Source organism: Chelonoidis abingdonii, chromosome 5 (assembly GCF_003597395.2).
Source record: "Chelonoidis abingdonii isolate Lonesome George chromosome 5, CheloAbing_2.0, whole genome shotgun sequence".
NCBI classification, from domain to species: domain Eukaryota; kingdom Metazoa; phylum Chordata; order Testudines; family Testudinidae; genus Chelonoidis; species Chelonoidis abingdonii.
The window spans coordinates 36,921,830-36,935,627 of NC_133773.1; the positions used below are offsets into that span (position 1 = coordinate 36,921,830).

At 44.9% G+C, this 13,798-nt stretch overlaps 1 protein-coding gene across 1 annotated transcript; it reads left to right on the forward strand.

Moving 5' to 3' along the window:
* The first annotated feature begins 572 nt into the window (after positions 1 to 572).
* Positions 573 to 7,885, forward strand: LOC116815016 (alcohol dehydrogenase 1-like). Its single transcript, XM_032763012.2, has 9 exons — positions 573 to 599; positions 5,038 to 5,139; positions 5,354 to 5,495; positions 5,801 to 5,888; positions 5,975 to 6,194; positions 6,282 to 6,542; positions 6,620 to 6,755; positions 6,838 to 6,976; positions 7,744 to 7,885. The coding sequence occupies exons 1-9, from the start codon at positions 582 to 584 to the stop codon at positions 7,766 to 7,768; spliced, it is 1,131 nt and encodes a 376-aa protein (XP_032618903.1). The 5' UTR covers positions 573 to 581; the 3' UTR covers positions 7,769 to 7,885.
* The last annotated feature ends 5,913 nt before the right edge of the window (positions 7,886 to 13,798 follow it).

Below are 13,798 nucleotides of genomic sequence, written 5' to 3' on the forward strand. Positions count from 1 at the left end.
AAGCAGGCAGCATCTCTGATTGTGAAATTATATGTATGGCCACCGTATCTTTCATACACAGACCTGAGGCCAGTACTTACTGTGGGAATCCTGGTGCTAGCCATTACATAATCACTAGGTGAACAAGGCAGTGCATATTTACATTGCAATCACAGGCTGCCCTGCGTTTATTCACATTAGAACTGTTAAGAAAGTCTCATTTCCAAATCTCACAAGGCCAAATATTCTGAAATCCGATTCTCCTTTTATTTGTTTTGTTCTGCTAACTAAACATAGGGAAATGTGCTAATTTTGCAACCCCCTCGGCCCGCTTTCAACCAGGGAACAAATGCTGAGATAGCGGATCCGCAAAGCAAACAGAGAGCGCACCTGATGCTACGTGGAGGGTCTGGATCTCTCCTCCCTCCAGAGGACGAAGGCTGCCATGCGCTGGTTTGTCCGGGCCCCGCTCAGTTGCCCGTGTTGGCGGCACAGCGCGGCGGGCGGTGATCTGCGCCTCGGGCTGCTTTACTCTCGGCAAAGGGAAGCGGAGCCTGCCTGGAGTGATCGGCCGGGCCGAGCCGGCTCTCCGCGCGCGCCCCATGGGCACCTCCGGCAAAGTAAGACTAACGGCCTGATCATCGGTATTTCAAATAGCCTGCGCCGCTGCCACGGTGATTGTTCCGGGCGGGGCTGCAAACTGTGACTGCCGCTGAGCCTGGCCGCGTGCTGGTAATGGGGCGTCGCTGCAAGCACCGCGCTGAGCGCCGTGCTACGGCCCCAAACGCTAGCGCCTTCCCTCTCCGCAGCTGGGCCAAACAGCTGCAGCCTTGGGGCAACCTCCAGGCAGCTTTACTCAGCGTTAATCCATCACCCCACAAATAGCCGGCCACAGTAAATGCTGTGTTAATCATTAGCGCCCTGTCCTCCCCCCTCCCCAATTCTGTGGTTTAGGGCGGGGAGCGGGGGAGCTGAGTGCTCAGGGACTTTGATTTGTAAGTGCCCCCGAAAGCAGTGGGTAGAAACAGCCATAGCCCGGCGGGCACATTCCAGCATGCGGAAATGGCAGGCTGGTAAACCAGAAAACTAATCCTGCTAGGACAGAAAACGGTTGTGTGGGCCGTCCTTACGCATGGCTCATGAGACGTCTAATGGTCTAAGACGCTATTCGATGGTCTAGAGACGTTTACACAGAGCACATCACCGGCCACCGCCAATACTAAGAGTGAGCCTGCGTGACTTTGTGAACCCACGAGGGGGAGGAAACTCGTGGACCTCCCCTGCTGGACTTTATCCCCTGAGCCCTGAACCCACTGAATCGAACTCCACCACGTGAGGGTCATCCTATCCCCATTACTCAGCCCGCTTATCTTTACCCATGACTGTCTGTAACCTGTATGTATGAGTGATGTACTCTCACTGTATCATGATCTCACCCACCTTACACCCCCGCATTGGGAACGTGACAGACTGTATATGTTATGTGCTGTCCAATACCAAACTAATAGCATCCCTCAATGCTCTGTATGCTACCCCCAATGATCAATTACTGACATTTCAAACTCTCTGTATCATTTATTTTTAAACATTCTCTAATAAACTCTTAAATCTGTTCTTATCAAAACCAAGAACAACCTTCAGCGCTGAGTCAGTTACAACTACCTCTCACTGGCACTTGAATTGTCTCCTGGTGCTGCCATCTGGAAATTCTTCTATTACCTGGAAATCGTTTTGATTTCCCCACCACCACCACATTTGACTTTTCGAACTCTCACTGTATATTTCGTTTAGTTCTCTTAAGAGAACATTTCTCTGAGAAAAAAGCAGTTTTCTGTTGCAGCATGCCATACACACCCTGGGCTAGCATTCTCATCTACATTATTGCTCAGAGCAGTAAATTATTTGCTTTATTAATTAGATACTGTAGTATCTGAGATTTTGGAGCCTGGCAATATTGGAATTATTTAAATAGTTTCGTAGCATCATATGCCGTTTTGAGCACAGGTGGTCTGTGATGTAAAATAGTTCTTTTTTGGAAAATTTTATTTAGTCAGACACTCTGGATACCTTCTCTAGACCTGAAGAGGACCTCTGTGAAGCCTGATATCAACATCCCCCAGCAGGAATTGGTCCAATAGAAGACATTATCTCACCTAGGTTTTCTCTCATATTAAAGGACTGGGTGGGAACTTGGGAAATCTAGCGCGGGCAAAGATTTCTTATATGACCTTGAAGAAACCACTTAATCTCTGCGTGTTGGGGCTAAGGTTTAAACCACAGTTGCACCCTCCCAATCTTGTGCTGCTTTGGACACAGGTAGCACCCTCCAGAGAAACAGCAGTGTTGCAGCCCTGTCATGCGAGTGTTTGGAAAGAGGCCTAGGGATGGCAACCTTAGCTCCACAGTGCCTGCACTGAGATGTGAGGGTGATAGGGACTCTGTGTGCCCCCTCTCCCCCATACCTAATCTAAAAGGGTCTAAAGGGGGAGGTGAGGATCTGAACCCTAATTTCTAGATCATGTGAAAATGGAAACAAAGGATAAATGTGGATACAGGCAAACAAAACGGAAAGGTCCGTAGGTATAAATATTTCTTTTGATGAGTGGTCTTTAATTTAGAAGAGTTCTGTTAATGTGTCTGAACAAAAGCAAATCACTATGAAGTAATGTTACAGTGGTACTTCAATCCCTAACTCCACCTACCCCCCAGAAATGTCTTGGAAGCCCAGGGTACAGGATCATTTTCTCTGTATCTGGCAGGAGTCTCCAAAAGTGGCAATGCTGAATTCATAAAGACTAATCCGATGAGGTGCTGAGTGCCCTAATGCTCAGTACTTCACAGGAGTCAGGGCCTGATTTCTAGAATGGACGTCAATGGGAGCCGTGGCACCTTAGAGACTACCATATTTATTTGGGCATAAGCTTTCATGGGCTAAAACCCATTTGATCAGATGCATGGAGTGGAAAATACCAAACTTTTTGTAGTGATAATCAGGATGGCCCATTTCAGACAGTTGACAAGAAGGTGTGAGTAACAGTAGGGAACAAGTTAGCATGGAGAAATAGTTTTTAGTTTTTGTAATGACCCTTCCACTCCCAGTCTTTATTCAAGCCTTATTTGATGGTGTTCAGTTTGCAAATTAATTCCAGTTCTGCAGTTTCTCCTTGGAGTCTGTTTTTGGAGGTTTTTTTGTTGACAAACTGCCACTTTTAGGTCTGTAATTGAGTGTGCAGAGAGACTAAAGTGTTCTCTTACCGGTTTTTGAATGTTATAATTCTTGAGGTCTGATTTGTGTCCACTTATTCTTTTGCGTAGAGACTGTCCGGTTTGGCCAGTGTACATGGCAGAGGGACACTGCCTGCACATGATGGCATATATCGGTAGATGTGCAGGTGAATGAGCCCCTGATGGTGTGGCTGATGTGATTAGGGCCTATGATGGTGTCCCTTGAATAGATATGTGGACAGAGCTGGCAACAGGGTTTGTTGCAAGGATAGGTTCCTGGGTTACTGTTTTTGTTGTGTGGTTGCTGGTGAGTATTTGCTTCAAGTTGGGGGGCTGTCTGTTAGCGAGGACTGGCCTGTCTCTCAAGGTCTGTGAGAGCGAGGGATAGGTTGTAGATCCTTGATGATGCGCTGGAGAGGTTTCAGTTGGGGGCTGAAGGTGACAGCTAGTGGCATTCTGTTACTTTCTTTGTTGGGCCTGTCCTGCAGTAGTTGACTTCTGGGTATTCTTCTGGCTCCGTCAATCTGTTCCTTCACTTTTGCAGGTGGGTACTGTAATGTTAAGAATGCTTGATAGAAATCCTGCAGGTGTGTATCTCTGTCTGAGGGATTGGAGCAAATACGGTTGTATCTTAGAGCTTGGCCGTAGACAATGGATCGTGTGATGTGTCCTGGATGAAAGCTGGAGGCATGCAGGGTGGTGTTTAAGTGACCATCACTTATTAGCACTGTAGTGTCCAGGAAGTGGCTCTCTTATGTAGACTGGTCCAGGCTGAGGCTGATGGTGGGATGGAAACTGTTGAAATCCTGGTGGATCATGCAAGCAGAGTAGAGGCATTAGGAGATGAGAGCTGAGGAAGCGTTGTTCTAAGTCAGTCTTAAAAATGTTGGCATACTGTGGGGCCATGGGGGTACCCATACCAGTGCCGCTGCCTTGAAGGTGTATACATTGTCCCCAAATGTGAAATAGTTGTGGGTGAGGAGAAAGTTCAGCCACTAGGTTTGCCGTGACATTATCAGGGATACTGATCCATAGTGGCGTAGGGCCTGAGGAAAGAGTCTCCATAGCCAGACAACCATGCTGTCAGGGTGCCAATGCCTGAGATGCTGGGGCATCCAGGTTTATGGATCTTGGGTAGCAGATAGAATATCCCTACTCCTGATTGGAGTTCTAGGGGTGTGTCTGTGCACATTTGTTCCTGTGCTTTGTCAGGGAGTTTCTTGAGCAGATGATGTAGTTTCTTTTGGTAACCCTCAGTGGGATCAAAGACTGGGAGTAGATGGGTCATTACAAAAACTATTTCCCCCCATGCTAATTTTCCCCCTACTGTTACTCACACCTTCTTGTCAACTGTTTGAAATGGGCCATGCTGATCATCACCACAAAAGTTTTTTTCTCCTGCTGATAATAGTTCACCTTAATTGATTTGTCTTGTTAGAGTTGGTATGGCAACCCCCATCTTTTTAGGTTCTCTGTATATATTTTACTATACATACACACAGCTCTCTTCCTACTGTATCTTCCACTCTATCTGATGAAGGGGGTTTATGGCCCACAAATGCTTATGCCCAAATAAATTTGTTAGTCTCTAAGGTGCCACAAGTACTCCTTGTTCTTTTTTGGAGATAATAGTAGTTCCAAAGGGACTCAAATGCATTGGCCATGCACTGTTCACCCTCGTTTGGTGTCATTCTTAAAAGATATTTTAAATGTAAATAACTGCAGGGGAAAATGTTTAATTCTGGATTCCTGATAGTAGCTTTTCAATGTATTCACTCCGTGTATTTTTAATAACAGTTCCTACATAAATGTAATCAACCATATTTTTCACAGGTGATAAAATGCAAGGCTGCCGTTGCCTGGGAAGTGGATAAACCACTCTCTATTGAGGAGGTAGAGGTTGCACCTCCGAAAGCCCATGAAGTTCGTGTTAAGGTACCCTACTTTTGTTTTTAGTTGTCTAAAACAAGATGCAAAAATGTGTTCCCTTCAAGTTCCTGATTTTCAAATAGCTAAGCTCAAAAATATGTAACTTTCCCCATTTTTTTCAGTCATATTATTGGACACAAGGGGTACATCTCTTCAGAGGCCTCAGTGAGCATTGCGAACGTGACTGTTTCACAAGATGTGTTCTTTCATTTCCATACAGATAGTGGCCACAGGGATCTGTGGGACAGATGACCATGTTCTGAAAGGTTCTATTCCAAATATAGATTACCCAATTATTCCTGGCCACGAAGGAGCTGGGATTGTGGAGAGTATTGGAGAAGGAGTGACATGTGTGAAACCAGGTATGGAGGGGCTTGCTCTTGCACGCATTGAAGTCAATGGTAAAACTTTAGTGGTGCAGGAGCAGACCATTACTGTGTGGATATGCAGTGAAGGCTGCCAGATGAATTTAAATGATTTGGTGCTGACTTTAAATGGTTGCCTTCTCAAAATTCATGAATCCAGTATTGGAACTGAATTTTTCAAAACTTAGCCACAATTTAACTTTGTGAATAAATTCCTTGCACGATGCTTTTAAAGTACTACAAACAATGCTTCTCGATCACCAACTGACAAAGACAAGATATTCTTCTCCCTCCCACCCCAGGAGACAAAGTCATCCCTCTGTGTCTTCCCCAATGTGGGGAATGCAGCTTCTGTTTGAATCCTGACACCAACTGTTGCCTGAAGACACAGTGAGTTTGTTTCAACTTCTGTTGCCAGAGTCTCACCCTCAGTTTTTCTGACAATATTCATCCTCATATATTATGTCTCTTAACAGCCTCCATGAATCCCAGAACCTCATGCCGGACAAGACCAGCAGATTCACCTGCAAAGGGAAAGCAATTCACCATTTCCTGTGGATCAGCACCTTCTCAGAATACACAGTTATGCCTGATTCTGCCATTGCAAGAATTGATGATGATGCTCCTCTGGATAAAGTCTGTCTGTTTGGCTGTGGATTTTCCACCGGTTATGGTGCTGCCATCAATACTGCCAAGGTTACCACCCCCACCCGCCATGTTCCAGGACTACAATTCAATCTATGGATAGATTCTTACAGAGTCCCCTGTTTTACTGTTATGCAGGTTAAACCTGGTTCAACTTGTGCCATCTTCGGTTTGGGAGGAGTTGGCCTCTCTGTTGTTGTTGGCTGTAAATCAGCTGGTGCTTCCCGGATCATTGGGATCGACATCAACAAAGATAAATTTACCAAGGCTAGAGAGTTAGGAGCCACTGAGTGCATCAACCCTCAGGACTTCAAGAAACCTATTCAGGAGGTGCTGCTTGAGATGACTGGCCATGGTGTGGACTATTCCTTTGAAGTCGTTGGCCACACAGATACTATGGTATGTAAATATACACTGCAGTTGTTTCATAAGTTTCACTCCATGTGATGTTGTCATCTTTTTTTTTTTTAAACCAGGTAGCTGCCCTGGTATCCTGCCACATGGGCTCTGGCACCTGTGTGCTGGTTGGAACACCTCCTTTAGGATCACAGCTATCCTTTGACCCTCTGCTGCTGTTTACTGGACGTACCTGGAAAGGGTGTTTGATTGGAGGTATGGAGATCAATTTTGATTGCTCACTAAAACTCTGCAGTAAACAACTAGTGATTTCAGTACTCATCATATGTTTTTCCAGGTTGGAAGACCAAGGATTCTATCCCCAAATTAGTGTCTGGTTATATGGAGAAGAAATTTAATCCAGATGTGCTAATAACACACACTTTACCATTTGATAAAATCAATGAAGGATTTGAATTGTTACAGTCAGGAAAGAGGTGAGTGGGTTTTTTTAAACTTACATATATGCTATGATGCAGCTGAGCAAACATAACTATTGTCACTGCCTGCTTTTGTTTTATGTTTCAGCATTCGCAGCATCCTTCTCTATTAAGGTTCCAGTTCTCAGACCAGTAACAATAGGGGGGAAAATTAGCATGGGGGAAATAGTTTTTGTAATGACCCATCCACTCTCAGTCTTTGATCCACAGTTTGGGAGAGCCTGCTTTACAGAAAGCGTATAGTGTAGAACCAGCAGGAGCTGGATTTCAATTTGATAAGTGATAGAGAAATTAAAACTTATCCTTTCTGGAAGGGAGAGAACCTTTCAGTAGTCTAGTTAAATGTTTACATGGTAGGATAATATACATTCCTGACATGAAAACAAGAGGATTGCATCTCAGGGTTTCATTAGGGAGGTCTACAATAATGACAAAACAATTCCTCTTAAAAGAAGCCACATATTCAAAATACGATATGCATAAGGGCTGCAGCACTAGGAAAGAATGACTATTCCATCTCTAAATTCTGTAATTAATGACCAAAGCAGAGATGGGCTCATGAGTGAACTATATGGCACAACAATATCTGAAAGACACAGATGTTACATGAGAAAGGAGTGTGTCCTTAAGCATTTCTCTTCAGCTAAATTTGCAATCACTTCTTTTATAGTTCAGCCAATAGCGTGTTGGTAGGGATATAACGGAGGTTGAGGCTATCCTGAATCTTGAGAAATGTTAGCAGTTACATACTTTTTCTATTTCAGTATCCGCACTGTCCTGGTGTTTTAGGATGGGCCTTGGGGTTGTCAACAGCATGACACATCTCATCCAAAATCTCCTCCCTGCAATATCTATATCTTGAAATCATAAAACAAAGTGTGGAAAGTCTTGGATGATTCTTTGCTACTAATATAAGGAAGAATCTTTCTAAGCACAGAATTTGAAATGCAAACTGTTGTTTGGAGGTCTTTTAAATAGAGGCATATAAGAAGGAAATGAATCTGCTTCCTGCCAGGGTATCCTACAAAGGATCCTCCATTGGTGATTTCTTTAAATCCTTTCCCCTGTTGTCCCTTTCTGTGCTGAATCCTCGCTGTTTAATTAGTACAGCTATAAGCATATGAAATCTACAGTATTTGACATGTCAAACAGCAGTATGTTGTGAAATGCTTTGATTCTTCTTTTTTTAATTGTTGTACTACCTGATTTTATATCAGGTGAGAGAAATGTTTCTTTAGGTCTTTGTCTAGGATCCGGTGAGGTGTTAATTTTTCCTTAGTTATTTTGGAAATAATTTGGTTTTCTGAGTATCCAAGAGAAGAAAGTTATTGGTGGTTTAAAAAAAGAATCCAGAAACAGGTAGCTCCAGTGCAGCAGTTATTTGCTGGGGCCAAAGGTCGAAGTCCTTGGGCTTCCCTCCCTGAGGTATAGTATTTTTTGTTGTCAGAAGGGAGTCACAGTGCAATGAAATTTGAGAACCCTTGTTTTAGTGTTTAAATCTTTCAATATGTTACATAATACTTAATGGTGTAATGAAAGAAATTGCAATATATGGCATTAGTTAGCAGGATATTAGAGAACTCTTTTCTTTACTACTTCTGATTCAAGTATATAATAATTTAAACATCAGCCATATCTTGTCATTTGCCTTTTTAAATTCTCTTGAACCTGCAAGATGCTCAGTGCCCTCAACTGGAGTCCTAAAATCTTTCCAAGTTTATTCAAATACAAGTGTTTTAATTTCTTCCTTTGAACTCCCAACTCTCTATGGTCACTCAGGTAGCGAGGTTTGTAATGACTGAGAATGCCAACAACCAAACACCGAATGCTTGAATTGTTAACTCCAATAGATGACATGTAACCAAGTCACAAATCTAGATACATGAGGGTGCTATGCCATCAGACATATTGCTCATTTTGCAGTTTCAACTTTCATAACTCTGAAATCAAACTATGTTTAAAAAAGAATCAGGACTATTTATATGCACCTTCTACTCCTGCTTGTTTAAATTAGTTGTTGGGCTGATCTGAGAAGAATGTAGTTTTGGACATTGTTCCAGTTTGTTTTTATCCAGAAAACTTGTACATGGGCCCAGAGCTTTGGAAATTAATTAACGCAATTAAATGAAAATTGTCATCAGTTAGCATTATTACAATGTTTCTGTCAAACCCTGCATAGTTATTTGCACTGTTTAAATACAGCACTGTGTGAGAATTTGTACTCCTTTTTATAACAAAGGGAAAACAGACAGTAGAATATGGCTGCAGTCTGAGAGATTGTGCAGCTTGGAAAGGATGAGATTATCTGTTACTACTTGTAAGAATGAATTCTTCTCTCAATTTCAGTCAATATCTGTAAGAATTTTTGTTTCTTATTTAAGCAAGTAGACGTTCAAAATGATCACATTAGGAATGGATGTTGTTACGATATTTGAGTTGTAAAGCATGTGAACTGAGGTTGCTCTGGATGTTAACTTAGCCTTAACTGATGAAGTCCTTGATCTGTAGTGATTCTATCAATATGAAATGTCCTTGAGAAACCACAACTCTCAGTTAATGATTTTCTGTGGGTGAGTTAATATAGACACATTTCACATTTTTAAACAGTAACGATTTATTAAAACCAGCTTATTCCGAGGCAGAAGAATTAGACTTTACTTGTTTACTACCATATCGCTATTCAAGCTTACTGTGCACTTTGCTCAGAAAATGTACCTAATTATTCTATGGGTCGTGAAACTTCTTGTTTTCTGAACCTTTTAGGGTACGTTTGATCACATTTTCAAGCTTTTCTCCACAACATTCGAGCTAGAAATGTACTTTTAAAAAAAAATTAATGAAAGCTGTGATTTTCACATAAACACACAACTCCAGGAATTAGAGCTTCAAGAAAAGCACCAAATATGATGAGACTCAAAATTGTGAAAGCTGGCAAAAACGGATACTTCGCGTTTATTATGTCTAAAATGAGAGTGAGCTCTCCCGAGTAGAGATTGTGACTTTCTAATAGGCTCAACCACCTACCACATTTTTAGTATTGTAAAAGTAATACAATAAGAAAAGCCTGAATCATAACCTTGGGCCAGGTGCATGCATCCCAACAAGAAGAAACCAGATTCAGGTAACATGGGAAATATTTTCCTGAAAGGAGAAACATAACTGAGAAGCCATTTTAGACAAGAACCAGAATTGTTTAGACTGGTCTGTAAACAATTGTGGCATTCCAGCCATTTATCACAAATTGTCAGTGTTCCAAAAGATTATTTACAAGGGTTACACAACAGCTTTCACAGCACTATTCAACTCTTGTGATTTTTTTTTTTTTGTGAGCTCACAATATTTAGTGTTTTTTCTAAAATCCCCAGCACCTAAACTCAAGTGCTTCAATTTTTTATTTGTTTTTAAAAAGGTTCCTAGACTTACAGTGTACATTTTACATAGCAGCTGGAAGCATGCTTCCCAGCACAGAAACTAGCCAGCTTGAGCTAGTGTGCTAAAAATAGCAATGTAGCCATGGTGGTCTGAGCACCAGCATAGCAGATGCCTGAGTGCAATCACACCCGATCTCCTGGGTACGTACTCAGGATAGGGTTGCCAGGTGTCCAGTTTTTGACCAGAACGCCCCTTCAAAAAGGGGCCCTGGCGGCTCCAGTCAGCACCATTAAAGGTCCAGTTGGTGGTGCAGCGGGGCTAAGGCTGGCTTCCCCCAATTCCTGGAAGCGGTTGGTATGATACCACCCCGGGAAGGGCTGCAGGGGCAGTGCCTGTGGGTGGGGCAGCATGCAGAGTCTCCTGGCTGCACATATGCCTAGGAGCTGGAGAGACATGTCACTGCTTCCTGGGAGCTGCCTGAGGTAAGTGCTGCCCAGAGCCCACACCCAGAACCCCGTCTTGCACTCCAAACCCTTGTCCCAGCCTGAACTCCCTCCCACATCCCAAACCCTTCATCGACGACCCCATCCCAGAGTCCTCACCCCCAGCTGGAGCGCTCACCCCCCCCCACGCCAATCCCTTGCCCCAGCCCACTGAAAATGAGCTAGGGTGGGGGAGAGCAATTGATAGAAGGAGGAAGGGAGGATGGAGTGAGTGGGGGCAGGAGAAAGGTGTTTGGTCTTCTGCAATCAGAAAGTTGGCCACCCTAACTCAGATGGCTCTCTCAACTGCCACCCAGGCTGCTGCAGCCACACTGTTGTTGTCATGCTGCAGAGCTAGTGTGTGTCTGGTGTCTACTACTGCTAGGAAGCACATTTGCAGCTGCAGTGTAGACATGCTCTATGATTGCAGAAAAAAACTTGAAAATGTAACCTCAGTGCTTCCTAAAGGCTCTAAAAACAGAATGTAAATTAAATAAAAAACCCAAAAGATTGTTTTAAACCTCATAAATGTTTTGAGGCCTGACTCATGATTTTTGAACACTTGGGATTATAAATACTGGAACAATTGCAGCAAAATATCATCCCATGCATTTTTAACGGTGCAGTCTGCTCTTATACTGCTACCGCCAGCCTGCTACTTATACACAGGACAGCCACCCTCCAAAGTGTTCTCTGGCCTCAATGCCATTTACTGTTCTCTTCTGGGTTTCACTGTTTTTCTCTCAGCAAGTTTCAAACTGTGGGTTGGGACCCCAAGTGGGTCAGTTTTAATGGGCATTGCCAGGGCTGGTTTTAGACTTGCTGGGGCCCGGGGCCAAAGCCCACTCCAAAGTTGAAGTGCGACAGCTTCAGCCCTGGGTGGCAGGGCTCAGGCTACAGGCCACCCACCCTGAGTTGAAGCCCTCGGGCTTTGGCCTCCCCCCTGGGGTTGTGTGGCTTGGGCGGGCACAGGTTCAGTCCCTCTGCCTGGGGTCGTGTAGTATTTTTTGTTGTCAGAAGGGGGTCACGGCACAATGAAGTTTGAGAACCGCTCTGGCCTATCCACTAGTCGTCAGGACTGGCTAGAGATGTTGAACTGAGTCTCTAACTGGTCCTTTCCCTGCATCTCACTTTGTGGGCAGCCGGTTCCTTACGCTATTGTAAACCTAGCAAACCAGGTACATTGGGGATAATTGTGAAGTCTGGTACATGTAAAGGGCTTAAAGAGAAATAGGGCAACAAGAGGCATTATTTCCCCAGTGTTTCATGTTCTTTGTTCTACAAATGGCTTTCATTGGTGAATCAGACTTTGATTAGGTTCTCATACCAACGGTGGTAATAATAATGCATTGCACTTAGGCGGGAAGAGGAGAGTGGGTGTTGTGCAGGTTGCCGTTAGGGTGATCTCTTCATATCGCTCTGAGAGAGCTTGTAGTAACCAGCTTCTCTTCCTCCTACTTGTGGTGAGGACAACACTCTGTCAGCAACACTTAGCCCAAGTTAGAACACTCAAGCAACTAGCTCAAGCTGGAGCAGCCATGCTGCAAAACAACACTGGAGCTACCACAGCGACTGGATTAGTGGTTGATGAGTTGTGGTAACTCTAATCTAAACCATAACCTGTAGCTGCATCCCCACTGTATTATAAGCCAGAGGGTAGCAGCACGAGCTTCAACCGATGGGCCAGCTAGCTTGAGTTTAAAGCACCACTGAACTAGAGCAAGAGATTTTTGTTTGTGGATATGAGTCAGGTTAAGGGCAACACTGGAGATATACTTTCAGTTAATACTGTAGTGAAGATGATCTCGGAGGGTGCTGTTCCCTGGGAAGGGAACAGAGTGGGAACAGACCTGCTGCTAAGGAAAGATGCTAGAGCAGAGAGTTTTCAAGGAAGAGGGACAGAATAAAGTCCCATCCTTACCTATCAGGTAGCACAAAGGCCCTTTTGTCTTGTGTTTGAGGGAGTAGAAGCAAACTGTAGGGCAGTGTAGTGGGGCAGACTGCCCCACTCCCTGTGAGAGTGGGCTGTGGGAGGCCAGGGTGCCTGCACAGATGGGGAGCCAATCAAGGCCCAGTTTGGAGACAGCCAATCAGGGCCAGGCTCAGATGTATATAAAGGCTGCCCAAAGGAGGAGCAGTCAGTCTGTCCCAGGCCTTTGATAGGGGAAGGTCAGTCTCCAAGGGAGGAGACTAGCACCACGGACAGCGCAGTGTTGGCCAGGCTCGAGGAGGCTAGGGAGCTTGACCCTGTAACCTGCCAGGCTGGAGGCCCAGAAAGGAAGGGCCTAGTGGGTGCAAGGGGCTGTAGGGGAAGCGGCCCAAGAAAGCAGACAGATGAGGGGAGAGAAGGAGGACAGCGAGGCTGCTGCCAGAGGGTCCCTGGGCCGCGACCCAGAGAAGAGGGCAGGCCTGGGTCCCCCGCTTGACTCCTTACAGTACATCCAGCCATTGGCCGTAGGGAGCGGCCATTAGACTACGCCAGATCCCTGACAAGAGGGATTGGACTCAGAGGGTGGTTGGACACAGGGGCTGGAGTGTAGAACTGCTGATCACTGACCCCCGGAACGGGGTCCAGATGGACTAAGGGACACTGCTGGAGGGCAGTGGCCTTGAAGAGGATGCCACCAAGCAGGGAGCAACGCGGGTCCAGAGACAACAATGGAGGGCAGAATGACAGATGGGACACCACCAGGAGGGGACGCTCCACTGGACAGAGCTAATTCCCAGAGTCACCAGCAGGAGGCGCCAGCTGGGGAGTCCCAACCTGTTACAGGCAGGTAAGCTTTGGTAGCAGTTTTCCCTTCTATGTCCACTACTGCTCTGTGAAATAAGTTATGTAACTCTTCTGCCCCTCTGAGTTGGTAGCAACAAGGGCTGGCTTCAGTATCCAGGGCTTCCGTTTCAATGACACCATGCGTAACTGACTCGAGCCCCCACCCTGGGACACTTACATACCACCCCCCCC

Excerpts from the sequence above, each read along its gene's own strand:
- LOC116815016 (XM_032763012.2), top strand. Across the intron at positions 5,889-5,974 it reads AACTGTTGCCTGAAGACACA|CCTCCATGAATCCCAGAACC; the intron begins GTGAGTTTGTTT and ends GTCTCTTAACAG. Across the intron at positions 6,977-7,743 it reads TTGTTACAGTCAGGAAAGAG|TATCCGCACTGTCCTGGTGT; the intron begins GTGAGTGGGTTT and ends TTTCTATTTCAG.